The sequence below is a fragment of the Macaca thibetana genome, chromosome 1 (genome assembly GCF_024542745.1).
Source record: "Macaca thibetana thibetana isolate TM-01 chromosome 1, ASM2454274v1, whole genome shotgun sequence".
NCBI lineage: Eukaryota > Metazoa > Chordata > Mammalia > Primates > Cercopithecidae > Macaca > Macaca thibetana.
Genome location: NC_065578.1, coordinates 139597605 through 139611282, shown reverse-complemented (window position 1 = coordinate 139611282; position 13678 = coordinate 139597605). Strand labels below are relative to the sequence as shown.

General features: G+C 41.4%; 2 protein-coding genes across 2 annotated transcripts; both read left to right on the top strand.

Moving 5' to 3' along the window:
* Positions 1–1429: 1429 nt before the first annotated feature.
* On the top strand, positions 1430–3486 carry CCDC185 (coiled-coil domain containing 185). The gene has a single exon (XM_050760725.1). It carries the CDS (start codon positions 1493–1495, stop codon positions 3362–3364), a length of 1872 nt encoding a protein of 623 aa, XP_050616682.1. The 5' UTR covers positions 1430–1492; the 3' UTR covers positions 3365–3486.
* Positions 3487–13046: 9560 nt separating this feature from the next.
* On the top strand, positions 13047–13469 carry LOC126937455 (ribosomal biogenesis factor-like). The gene has a single exon (XM_050760890.1). It carries the CDS (start codon positions 13105–13107, stop codon positions 13405–13407), a length of 303 nt encoding a protein of 100 aa, XP_050616847.1. The 5' UTR covers positions 13047–13104; the 3' UTR covers positions 13408–13469.
* Positions 13470–13678: the final 209 nt, after the last annotated feature.

The window sequence follows — 13678 nt, the reverse complement described above, 5'->3', positions numbered from 1 at the left end:
CATCCCTTTCTAGCACTCTATCCTTTACTTAAACTATTTTAAGATTACATTAATTGCATTATTTCCTTAAGCTAGAAATCTGCAGAAATATTTGTAAATTCATATATTACTTTAAGTCTTAACACTTTGTTTTTGAGACAAAGTCTCACTCTGTTGCCCAGACTGGGCTGCAGTGACATAATCATGGCTCACTGCAGCCTCAAATTCCTGGACTCAAGCAATCCTTCCACCTCAGCCTCCGGAATAGCTGGGACTACAAATGCACACACATGTTTAGCTAATTTTTAAAATGTTTATATAGAGGCAGAGTCTCTCTATGTTGCCCAGACTGGTCTAAGTCCTGGGCTCAAGGGATCCTCCTGCCTTGCCTTCCCCACATGCTAGGATTACAGGCATGAACCACCACCCAACCCAATTCTTAAAACTTTTAACTGACGCTTAGCATGGCACCAAAATGATATTTATTGAATGTATTCTGGTGCCAACCTCTGGATGCATCATTTCGTCTGACCCTCACATCAGTCCTGCAATGCTGGTAAGATGAGGCCCGGCTTCCCACTCCATCTTGCTGGAACTGGAGGTCATGGAAACTTAAGGGATTTGCCCAAGAGCCCATGAGTGAAGAGTGGTAGAGGAGATTCAAATTCTTTTTCTCTACCAGATCCAGTGCTTTTCCCATTAGCCAAGGGTGCCTCAACAAGGAACAAGAATCCCACAAAATTCGAGGAAAAGGGGGAAAAATGTGATTTCAACATGGTGTTCACTGATGCTATTTCAGAAATGTGCACGCAGCATTCATATTTTGACAAAAGCAGTAATTACCATATTAGAAAATAGAGTCGTTGTCTTCCTTTTCTAAAAATCTTTAAAAGTTAACATTAAAGCATACTTTGGGCTTGCTAATTTAAAACGGCAAATGGATGGTGTCGCATATTAATGTGCGTCCACAGCCGCTCTATTTGACCACGTTGCAGAGGTACACACGTGCAGGACGGTGGTTCTGCAGGTGAGGGTATCTCCTCCCTGAAACTGCACCTTGGCCCTTCTCCCCACCCTTTTTATTCTGAGGGTGACGCCTTCACCCGGGCTCTCTTCAAATCCTGCTGTTTGTGTGCAAATGCGAGTTCAAATTTCTCCCTGAAACACTGGTGGGGGGACACTATGCACCCTCATCTTTAAATGTCATCCTGATTTCCCACATATTCCCTCCTCCAACCTGCAACCCCTTTCTCCCCCACCCGACCCCCACCACCCCCATCTCCAGCCTCCTGTCCTTCCCATTCCAGGTGCTCCGAGTGCTAGCAAAACTGGGGTGGGCGGCGCCGGGCAAGGGCTGAAGACTGCGGGGACCCAGCTGCCAGGCGCATTGTGAAGTGGCGGGAGCGTCACAGGCGACCCCGACTTCGGGACTGGGGGGCGGGGCGGGTGTCTGCAGCGTCCTCTGGAGGTCTCAGACCCCTTGCGCAGACTCTGCGCGTGCCCAGAGGGAGGGATGGCAGGCTTCAGCCACTTCTCCCAGCCGCCCTACCGGGACCTCTGGGAACCCCCGCGGCCCGGCGGAGAGCGAGAGTCCACGCAGCGGCTGGGCGGGCAGAGGTCCGGAGCCAACTCCCCCGCGTGCTCCCGGGCCGAGACTCCGGGTGCGGAGAGCGAAGCTGGGGCGTGCTGGCTGCACCCGCACTGTTCGTTCACGCCGCGGCCTCGCAGGCGCGGGTGCTCAGACTCACCGCGGGGCAGCCGAAGCCTGAGCGATGTGGTCCGCAGGCCCCTGGACCGCTCCAGGAAGCACGGGCTCCGCAGCAGGCGCCTAGAAGATGCCTGGGGAGAGACAGGAACCAAGCCCCGCCCAGCTTGGCAGCCGCAGACCCAGCTGCCACCCCAGCGGCCGCAGCCCTGCCCGCATTACCCACTGGCCCAGGGAGACTCGCCCCCGCCTTACTCCGGAGGAGCTGGCACTCCCCTGAGTGGCACATTCAGGGTAGAAAAGGCACAGGGTGGAGACCAGTGGGCAGTGCCGCTCGGCAGACATCTAGGTCGCTGGTCCGCTTCCTCAGTTCCCTCGGAGCGGTCTTCTGTGCCCTCCCAAAAGTTCAGGAGGCACTCAGCCTGCGGGTGCGCCCAGAAGAGAGACAGCAGCGACCAGGTTGAGTCATTAGCAAGCCGGGACTCCCAGCCCTCGGCCTCTAGCAAAGAGATGCGGAGCCCCCACACCCAGGTCCTGAAGAGCAAGCTGGAAGAGGCAGTGGTGTCCTCCCAGGACCAGCAGATTGTGGCCCTCGTGTTGACCCGTCTCAAGAAGGCCCAGAGGATGCGGGAGCTGCAGCAGCAGGCGGCTGAGGCCTGGGAGGAGTTGAAGCGCTCGGATCAGAAGGTCCAGATGACCTTGGAGCGGGAACGCCGGCTGCTGCTGCAGCAGAGCCAGGAGCAGTGGCAGGAGAAGGAGCAGCGCAAGACCCTCCAAAGCCCTGAGCAGCGCTGCCGGCGGCGGGACAGCCAGAGGAAGAACGTGACCCCGGGGGAAAGCCGGTGGAAGGAACAAACTGAGGACCAGGAGAGCCCGCGCCAGGAGAAGCTGGAGAAGGCGCGCGCCCAGGCAGAGCACCGAAAGCAGTGCCAGGTGCGGCGCCTGCGGGAGCAGGAGAAGATGCAACGGAACCTCCGGGAGCAACACACCCTGCAGCTACAGAGGAGGCTGGTGGAGGCCTGTCGCAAGAGGCATCTGCATGCCGTGGAGGGACAGAAGAAGGTCCAGGACACCAACCTGAGCTCTCTCATCAATTACCAGGCCCGGAAGGTCCTCATGGACTGCCAGGCCAAGGCTGAGGAGCTCCTTAGGCAGCTGTCCCTGGAACAAAGTTTCCAGCGGTCCCAAGAGATACACCAGGGCCTGATGAAGGAGCGGCACCGCGAGCTGAGGGAGAAGGCCCAGAAGGAGGAAGAGCAGTTGCAGCAGGCCAGGTGGCGTGCAGGGGAGTCAGAGGAGCAGAGGAAGATGCGCAAAAGGATTCTGGTGGAGCTGGCAGATGAGAAGATCCGACAGGCCAGGAATCACGTGCACAAGACCACTAGGGACAAGGTGCAGCACCTCCGGGAGCTCAACCACCTGAGGGAGAAAAACCACCACATCCTGAAACTGAAAGCCGAGAAGGAGGAAAAGTGCCACATTGAAGGCATCAAGGAGGCCATTAAGAAAAAGGAGCAGAGGGTGCGGCACATTACCCAAGGGAAAGACCCAAACTTCCAGGAGTTCCAGAAGCTCCCTCAGGCCTCCAGGAGAGAAGAGAGAGCGCCTCCCAACAGCTCCCTTGATCAGATAGTACTAGAGGCCCAGCTCCGTGCCTGTCAGCAGAACAGGGATTACTGAGAACCAAGGACGCCTGGCTTACAGCGCCAGCCAGAAGGAGATGTGGCAATGTGATTCCTTTTGTAATCTGATTATAATTGAACATTGATTTTAAAAAAGCATATAAAATAGCTGCAATTTCCTCTCATGAACTGGTTTATTGATTCACTTGGATAGTTTAGAGGGTCGGGGAGAAAATTTTGGGAATTTCTATGAAAATGACTTGGCTTTGTGAATTTCGATTTGAATACAAAATATTCATTTAGCTCTCAAGTAATCTGAGAAACACACAACAGGCACATTTTGGAGACACCAGAGAAAAATCTATAGTTAGGGATACAGTTCTGTGACATGTCTTAAGTCTTTTCCTGTCCCAGAACTTATGAAAGGGTGAAGTATAAAGTACGCATCATAAGAAATCTCCAAGACAAAAAGAAATTTTAAAAAGAGTGAAGTGGGAGGATTCCTGTGAACGAGTAGATTTGGGAACCCTGCATACTATATCCTCTCTTGGGAGTTCATAATGCACTTTAAAATTTTAAAGACATGCAGTAAAGAAACTTAATGTTTAATGTCCCTCACCTCTTTTTTTTCTCAGATAATTTCATGGAATTGATGTTCCATGAAACATTTTTGAAAATGGCACTCTATAGTTCTTATCTGATTGTGAACTTCTTTGGCCTTCCCTCCCTGTATTGATAGGAAGTATTTATAATTCCATCAGCACTATTTCTTGACTGTTCCACCACAGCCACACCATCTGATATAGTTTGGCTGTGTCCCCACCCAAATCTCATCTTGAGCTATATAGCTCCCATAATTCCCACGTGTTGTAGGAGAGGCCTTGGGAGATAATTGGATCATGGGGGTGGGGGTTTCCCCCATACTGTTCTCATGGTAGTGAATAAGTCTAAAGAGATCTGATTGTTTCAATAGGGGAAACCCTTTTCACTTGATTCTCATTCTCTCTTGTCTTTCACCTTCCACCATGATTGTAAGGCCTCCCTAGCCACATGGAATGAGTCCATTAAATCTCTTTTTCTGTATAAATTACCCACTCTTGGGTATGTGTTTATCAGCAGCGTGAAAGCAGACTAATGCATCATCTAAGATCTCATTGGAATCTATTTGGTCTGGTTCTTTTTTTGGTCAGTCCTATCCAGCCTTACAGAATAAAATTCTATTGGAATCCTTCTCTTCTCCTCTATTTCTCCTCTGTCTCTTGAAGGAGGTATGTGATGTCATTCTGTCTACCCACATTGTGTCTAATTAACCTAACCAGGCCCTGAGTCAATGACTAAGCATGACTCAGTAATATGACATTTTAAAAATAAGGAGCCAAAAGTTAAATAGAAATTAACCCATCATATCTCAGAGTCTTTATTGAACTCTCTAAATGTTTTCTTTAAAAAGCCCCTAGTGTCACATTTGTATTAGAGAGAGAGAAATAGAATAAGCTCCATTGGGAGATTTATATCTTATTAGTAATTCTAAAACAACATTAAAGATAACCTGACAAAGGATTTTGTGCAAAGGTCAGTTTGAGGTCCACTTTCTTGGCTCTTATCATGGAAACCAGGCCCTCTTCCCCATTCCATTTTCTTCCCTTGCCCCAGTCCCTTCTGCCTGGTATCCCCAAAGAGGCCTACGGTAGGACCCTTATTCTTCTCCTCAAAAATGTTCAAGGACAGCCGCCTTGCTCAAAATGGAAGGGCTCACATATCTTCCCTCAGTTTCCAACCTTATTCTCTTACCCTTGCCCAAGTTAATCCTCTGTTCAAGCCAAATGCCATGTGCAACCCAAGTATTCAAGAGTAATGCTTAAGACATTTCAGACAGACTTCGTTATGAATCCTAGCTCTTCTTCTTGATACAGTTGTATGAAGCTGGAGAAGTTACCTTTTTGAGCCTGTTTTCTTGTTTGTAAAATGGAAAATAATTCGCACTTCAAAGGCAGGTTGCAAAGGACGATAAAAAACTACTCCACGTAAGGTGTTCAGCACAGTGCCCAGAACCTGATACATACCCTATAGTTAAATGCTGTGGGGTTTTTTGGTTAATAACCCTGACCTTGCACGTTTGTCAGTTCCATTCTCCCTACTTTGGTGCCTTTTCCCCAGCTGCCCCCTTCCACCATATCCATGCCTGGGTTTTCTCCGCTTAGTTCACATTCTGTCTCTTCCCTGGCTGCGCCATCTTGACATCACTCTTCACTGACAAACTGCATGGCCCATGGAGTACTTAGTAGTTACTGCTTGTATGGCATACTTATTTTGCAATCCACATCTTGGCTTCCTAACTAACCTACATGCTACTTGAAGCCAGGATCATTGTCTTAGACTTCTTTATACTGTACTCAACATGGTGGTCAATACATAGTCAAAATAAAGGCCATAAAACAGGATATTTTGACTTCACCTCCATAACCCATGCGTTTTTCCCGAATGTTCTTTGCTTTTTGCTCCAAGAAATAAATACAGACTTGTATTTTTTCCAATTCATTCTGAATATTACTGGTAGAACTAATCTATACAAAATGAATTTAACAGAAATGGAGTAGACTTACTTTTTCTTATTTTTCCCTTAAGTACAACCAAAAGCCCTCAACATTATATATAAAACAAACATGAGAACACTGAAAGGTGGAGAGATGACAGAACAGCTAGGGACCTCAGGACCCAAGGAACCACACAGTGGTAAATTTCGTGGGCTTTTTTTTTTTTTTTTTTTTTTTTTGCCTTATATATCCCAGACCAGGAGCCAAAGAAAGGAATAACCCCAAGACACCAAGTGAAGACAAAAAAGCCCCAACACAAATCAGCTCTTTCCAGTCAAAGGACCAACAAAGGGCAGTCTAACAAGAAAAATAATTCAGACAATAACCACTTTACTCCAACAAACTCCACCCTTACCCATGCCAGCAAAGACTGAGGGAGGAACCTAGACTTTTACCCTCACAAACTGAAACAAGGAGCTCCCTCTTCCTGCCCTAGCAATGCCAGCAGAGACCACAGGGGAGCCCAGACTTTCAACCACTGCCTCCTCAGGCATCTCTCCCCACCTCCACACTAGATGGTGTCAAAGGAAGATGAGTGGAATTAGGACTTCTATCAGCATCCAGCAGGAACAAGGTTGAATATCCCTTTTTTGGCCCCCAACCCCTGCCACCCTGTAAAGGCCACATAGGAAGAAGTAATGAGGTATTCCTACACCTCCCAGCCAGGGAGGTATCAGTAGAGGCCTGAAGGGAAGCCAGGACTCCCACCCCCACCAGCAGTAATAAAAGTGCACACACACACACCTCAGGTGACAATGGAAGTTGAGTAGGGGCCTGGATTTCTGTCCCCAGCTGGTAGCAATAAGGCAGTGGCCCCCTTTCTCTTCTGGAGTGGTGTCAAAGGAAGCCAGATAAAACAGAAGGTTTAAATAAGTCCTAGTCTTATAATACTCAAAATGTCTAGGTTTCAACTGAGAATCACACTTTATACCAAGAACCAAGGATATCTCAAACTGAATGAAAAGATAATCAATAGATGCCAACATGAGAACAAATGTTAGACTTACTTAAAAATAATTTAAAGCCACCATAATAAAAATGTCTCAACGAGCAATTGTGAACACATTGAAACAAACAAAAAAGAAAATTTCTGCAAATAGATAGAAAGTCTCAGCAAATAAAAAAGAAGTATAAACAAGAACGAAATGAAAATTTTAGAACTGGCAAATACAATAACAAAAATCAAAAGCTCAGTGGATGGACTCAACAACTGAATAAGGGAAAAAAGGAGAGAATCCATGAACTGGAAGACAGAACAATAAAAGTTCTCCAAACAGAGAAACAAAATTTATTGGGGAAAATAATGAGTAGAATCTTATGGGCCTATGTGACTATAACAAAAGATCTAACATTCATGGTATGGGAATCCAGGAGAAAGGTACAATAAGGAGAAGACTGGAAAAGTACTCAAGGAAACAATGGCTGAAAACTTTTCAAATGTGATAAAGTATGAAACTCTAAAAGGATAAACCCATAGATATCCATAAGATACAACATAAACTTCTAAAACTAAAGACAAAGAAATTATTGATCAAGAGAGTGAGAAAATAAGCCATAAACTGAGAGAATATTTGCAAAAGAGTGATTATATTAAAATTAAATAAAGTATACTTCAAAGCAAAGAAAATTACCAGAAACAGAGAGGAACATTATAAATGTATAACAGGGTCAATCCACCAAGAAGACACAGCAATTCTAGACATGTATCAAACAACAGAGCTACAAAACATGTGAAGCAAAAACTAATAGAACTGTACCTGGGCATGCTGGCATGTGCCTGTGGTTCCAGCTACTCAGGAGGCTGACGTGGGAGGATCACTTGAGTCTGAGAGGCAGAGATCGCAAAATGAGGCAAGATCATGCCACTGCAATCCAGCCTGGGTGGCAGAGTGAGACCCCATCTCAAAAAAAATTAAATCAATAAAAGAAAAAATAACTAATAGAACTGGAAATACAAATAGATAAGTCCACAATTATAGCTGAAGATTTCGATAAGCAGAAAATCAGCAAGGATGCAGAAGAATACAAAACCACTATCAACTAACAAGATCTAATCAACATTTACAGAAGACTCAAACAACAGTAGAATATGCATTTTTTTCCCAGGCCATGGAGCATATACAAAGATAGAACGTATCCTGGGAAATGAAACAAGCTCAACACATTTTTAAAAACTGAAATCATACAAAATGTGTTCTCCAATCACAATAGAATCAAAATTATAAATAAATAACAAAAGAAGAAAACATCTAGTGCTTGGAAATTAAACACTTCTAAATAATCCACAAATCAAACTGGAAGTCTCAAGGAAAATAAAAAATTCACATTGAACCGAATGAAAAATAAAATGTCAAATTCGTGAGACACAACTAAAGCAGTGTTGTGAGGGAAATTTATAGCATTAAGTGCATACTTTAGAAAAGAGGAAAAGTCTCAAAGCAATCATCTAGGCTTCCACTTAAGAACCTTGAGCAAAATAAACCCAAGGCAAGCAGAAGAAAGAAAATAATAAAGAGCAGAAAACAAAGCAAAAATAAAAAACAATAGAGAAAATTGGTGAAACAAAAATCTGGTTCTTTGAAAAGTTCAATAAAATTGACAACCTTCTAGAAAAACTGATGAAGAAAAAAAGGATGACACAAATTACCAATACAATGAGCGAAACAGGTATATCACTACCGACCCTGCAGACATCAAAAGGATAATAAGGAAATACCATGAACAACTTTACACACATAAATTTGACAACTTATGTGAATGGACCAAACACAAATTACCACAACTCACCCAATATGAAATAGATCATTGAATATTCCCATAACTATTAATAAAATTAAATCCACAATTTAAAAACTCCCTCCAAAAATCTCTAGCCCAAGGGCACTTTCCAATTCATTTCAGGAAGCTAGTATTACCCTAATTCCAAGCCAGGCAAAGAATGGATGAAATAAACAAAAACTACAAATTAATGTCCTTCATGAATATAAACATGAAATCCCTAGTAAAACATTAGCAAATTGCATTCAACAATATACAAAAAGAATTATATGCCACAATCAAGTGGAGTTGATTCCAAGAATTCAATTTAGATTCCAAATTCAATATTCTAAAATCAATCATCATATTAATAAGCCATGATATTAACAAGCTAAAAAAGAAAAATCACATGAACATATCAATTGATGCAGAAAAAGCATATGATAAAACTCAGCACCGATTCATAGATAATACTTTCAGAAAAGTAAGAATACAAGGAAACTTTCTCAGCTTGATAAAGAGTATCTACAAAAGAAAAAAAGAAAAGAAAAGAAAAAGAAAACAAAACAAAAACCTGCAGCAAACATCATACCTAATAGTGAAAGCCTGAATGATTTCCCCAAAAAATTATAAATAAGGCAAGAACTTTGATACTCACCACTCTTGTTCAACACAGGGCTGGAAGGCAAGAAAAAGAAATAAAACCCATACATATTAATAAGAAAGAAATAAAACTACCCCATTTGCAAATAATAGGATGGCTTATGTAGAAAATGGTAAGGCATCTACATAAACCTTCTAGAAAGAATGAGTTCAGCAAGGTAGAAAGATACAAGATCAACATTTTAAAAATCAATAGTATTTGTATATATTATCAATGAACATATGTTGTCAAAATTTTAAAATACAATACCATTTACAATCACTAAAAAAAGAAATACCTAGATGTAAACCTAAAAAAAATATATATATATATATATATATATATATATATAAGTCTTGTCTGCTGAAAACGATAAAATGCTGCTGAAAGAAATAAAAGACCTTAATAAATGGAGAAACACACTGTTCGTAGATCAGAAGACTACATATAGAAGATCAACATAATAAACATGTCGATTCCCCCCAAACTAACACACAGATTTATTGCAATTTCTATCAAAATCCCAGCCAGATTTTTATAAATATAGAAGATTCTTCTAAAATATATCTGGAAAAGCAAAGGAACTAGAATAGTTAAAACAATTTTGAAAAAGAAAAGTGGGAGGAATTTTATGACTTTTTCTATAGCTACCATAATCAAGACTGTGTGGTGGTACTGGTAAGGGGACACATACATCAGAGGAACATAAAAGAGAAACCAGAAATAGACCCATGTAAATATGTCTGATTAATTTTCAACAAAGATGCAAAAGCAATTTGATGGAGAGAGATAACCTGTTCAACAAATGACGCTGGAACAAGTGGATATCTCTGAGGTGGGGGGAAGCACAGGGGAAGTCTCACATCTTATACAAAAATGAACTCAAAATAGATCATGGACTTAAATGTAAATTGTAGTACCACAAAACTTTTAGAAAAAAATATGAGAACATCTTCAGGATCCAAGGTTAGGCAAAAAATTCTTAAACTTGACACGGAAAGTTCAATCAATTTAAAAAACCTGATAAATCGGACTTTATCAGAATTAAAAATGTTTACTCCGTGAAAGACTCTGTTAAAAGGATAAAATGACAAGCTGCAGTGTGGGAAAATGCAAATTAAAACCACAGTGTAATATCACTATTCACCTGTCAGAATGGTTAAAATAAGAAATAGTGACAACACCAATTGCTGACAAGAACGCAGAGAAACTGGATCACTCATACATTGCTGATGGGAATGTAAAGTGGTACAGCCACTCTGGGAGACAGTGTAGCAGTTTCTTCAAAAACTAAAGATTTAACTATCATACAACCCAGTGATAGGACTCGTGAGCATTTATCCCAGAGAAATTAAGACTTACATTCTCACAAAAACCTGTACGTAAATACATATAACAGCTTTATTTGTAATAGCCAAAAACAGGGTTAACCTAGGTGTCCTTCAATTGCTGAAGGTTAAACAAACTGTAGTACATCCAGACCATGGAATACCACTCAGCAATAAAAAGAAAACAACTTTTTTTGTTTTTTTTAGACAGAGTTTCGCTCTTGTTGCCAAGGCTGGGGTGCAATGGTGCGGGCTCGGCTCACTGCAACCTCTGCCTCCCAGGTTCAAGCAATTCTCCTGCCTCAGCCTCCCAAGGAGCTGGGATTACAGACTCCCACCACCATGCCAGGCTAATTTTTGTATTTTTAGTAGAGATGGGGTTTTGCCATGTTTGCCAGGCTGGTCTCGAACTCCTGACCTCAGGTGATCTGCCCACCTCGGCCTCCTAAAGTGCTGGGATTAGAGGCGTGAGCCACCCCACCTAGGCCCAAATACTGATTCATCCAATAGCTTAGATAAATCTCCAGAGAATTATGCTGAGGAAAAAAAAAAAAGTCAATCCCAAAAAGTTACATAATGTGTGATTCTAGTTATATAGCATTATTGAAATAACAAAATTGCAGAGAACAGATTAGTGGGTTTCAGGGATTGTAAATGAGTGGAAATGGAGGAAAGTGGGTGTGGTTATAAAATCAAAACATGAGGGATCCTTCTGGTGTTGGAAATGTTTTGTATCTTGACTTTATCAATGTCAATATCTTAGATGTGATATTGTACTGTAGTTTACAAGATGCTATCATTGGGAGAAACCAGGTTAACAGGCATGTAGGATCTCTGTATTATTTCCTAAAACTGCATGTGAAACCATAATTATCTCAAAATAAAAAGTTTATGAAAACCAAATAAAACTGACATTACTAAAACTGCACATTGTATACTGCTGGGGGAAAATGGCAGAAAGAAATAACATTTTGTTGTCAACAATAACAACCTCAAAAGTTGACGCCAGAAAAACTAGGTTTGGTAGAAATTTATTAGCACAAAGTAAACTCAGTGATGGCTAAAACTGCAAATAGTAACATTTGTGATACACTAAAATTGAATGATGGAACCAAAGTTTTTATAACACTTTCATATGCGGAATTCAACCTGGGAAAGTTGAACCTGGAAGAAATAATTGCCACAAAGGAAAGCCCACAATGACAGAGACTATAATTGATCACATTTGATATTGCCAAAAACACTAATAAAGAAGTGCAATTGATCTTAACCCAAAGAAGTTTTTGTAAATTGAAAACAAAAATTAAAAAATTGGAAGCAGAGACTATACCATTAAAAAAACTGATCACAGAATTGAATTGGCTTAAAGGGATTTGTGGTTGAAAAATACTCTATCAATGCTCAATGAAAATGTAATAGCCTTGGTTTTCTGACTTAAACATTCGTATTTAAGTACATATCAGATCAAAGCCACAAGATCAAAACATCCTACCCTCTAATAGCCAAACCTTATCAAAGGTCTCCTATATGCCAAGCACTTGACACATACTAGGCTCTTTTACATTCATTTATCTCCTTTAATTTCATAACCTCTCTGTGGCATACATACTACAGTATTTCACAGATAAGGAACTAAGGCTTAGCAATAAGGTTGAGCAAGATTTCTGATATGCTCCTGCTAGTAAATGACAGAGCTGGAATTTGAGCCTCAGGTTTTCCTGACTCCCATTGCAGTCTTCATACATTATGTGGCCTTTCAACAATTAAAAGGAAGTAGGACACAATAGTTAAAACACAAGCTCTGAAGCCACACTGCTCATGTTAAAATCCAAGATTCATTCCTTAACTAATCAGTCACTTTGGGCAAGGTTCTTAACCCATCCATGCATCAGTTTATTTTTCCAACTAAAGGGCAGAAAGTGCTGTATATAACTCACAGGGTTGTGATGATTAAACGAATTAATACATGTAAGGAATTTAGAACAGTGCCTAACACATGATAAGAATTCCATGTTGGTTTTTATTATGTAATTTTTTCTTGAGTCTAGTGCCGGACACAAATTTTTATTTTAAAAAATCTGAATTGCAAGTGCACTCAGAATTTGGGAGGAATGAATGGCAAATTAACCTAACTCTTGTCAAATATTAAAATATACATGTTTTTATGGTAGAAATTTCAAGACTGACAGTTATCTTGGTTGCATTTAAACTTACAGACCTCAGAATTTTTAAAGAAGTTATTTGAATTAGCCGGGCATGGTGGCACATGCCTGTAATCCCAGCTACTCAGGGGACTGAGGCAGTAGAATTGCTTGAACCCGGGAGGCGGAGGTTGTGGTGAGCCGAGATCGCACCACTGTACTCCAGCCTGGGTCACAGAGCAAGACTCTGTCTCAAAAAAATAAATAAATAGGTACGTGCCAGACGGTGTCTCCTGGAGCTTAGGAAGCTGCACGCAAGTATTAAATTTCTGACAATGGGCAAGAACAAATTAAGAGGGCCGAAGTCCAGGAATGTATTTCACATAGCCAGCCAAAAAAACTTTAAGGCTAAAAACAAAGGAAAACCAGTTACCACTAATCTTAAGAAGATAAACATTATGAATGATGAAAAAGTTAACAGAGTAAATAAAGCTTTTGTAAATGTACAAAAGGAACTTGCACATTTCTCAAAAGGCCCTTCAGTTGAACCTCTGCAGAAAGAATTGGTTCCTCAGCAGTGTCATGAAAGCAAACCAGTTAATGTTGATGAAGCTACAAAATTAATGGCTCTGTTGTAATATAGTGGTGATGCATCAAATTCTCCACAAAGACCAATAAATTAAATGTTTTATACAAAAAATAAAAAATAAATAAATAAATAAAATGACAAAAAATAACAAAAAGAAGTTACTTGTGACATTAGGGGATGTAGGTGCTTCTCCCTTGACTGTATAACTGAATTAATCTACATTGGAACAGCCTTTGTTAATGTTCTCCCTCCATCCTAATCCTATAGCAGCAATTCTGCATTGGTTGGGGGGAAATGCTGACCCAACTGAGTGTTCTCAG

What these genes read in the sequence shown, in the direction of transcription:
- CCDC185 (XM_050760725.1), top strand. Translation starts at nt 1,493, where the DNA reads ATGGCAGGCTTCAGCCACTTCTCCCAGCCGCCCTACCGGGACCTCTGG.
- LOC126937455 (XM_050760890.1), top strand. Translation starts at nt 13,105, where the DNA reads ATGGGCAAGAACAAATTAAGAGGGCCGAAGTCCAGGAATGTATTTCAC.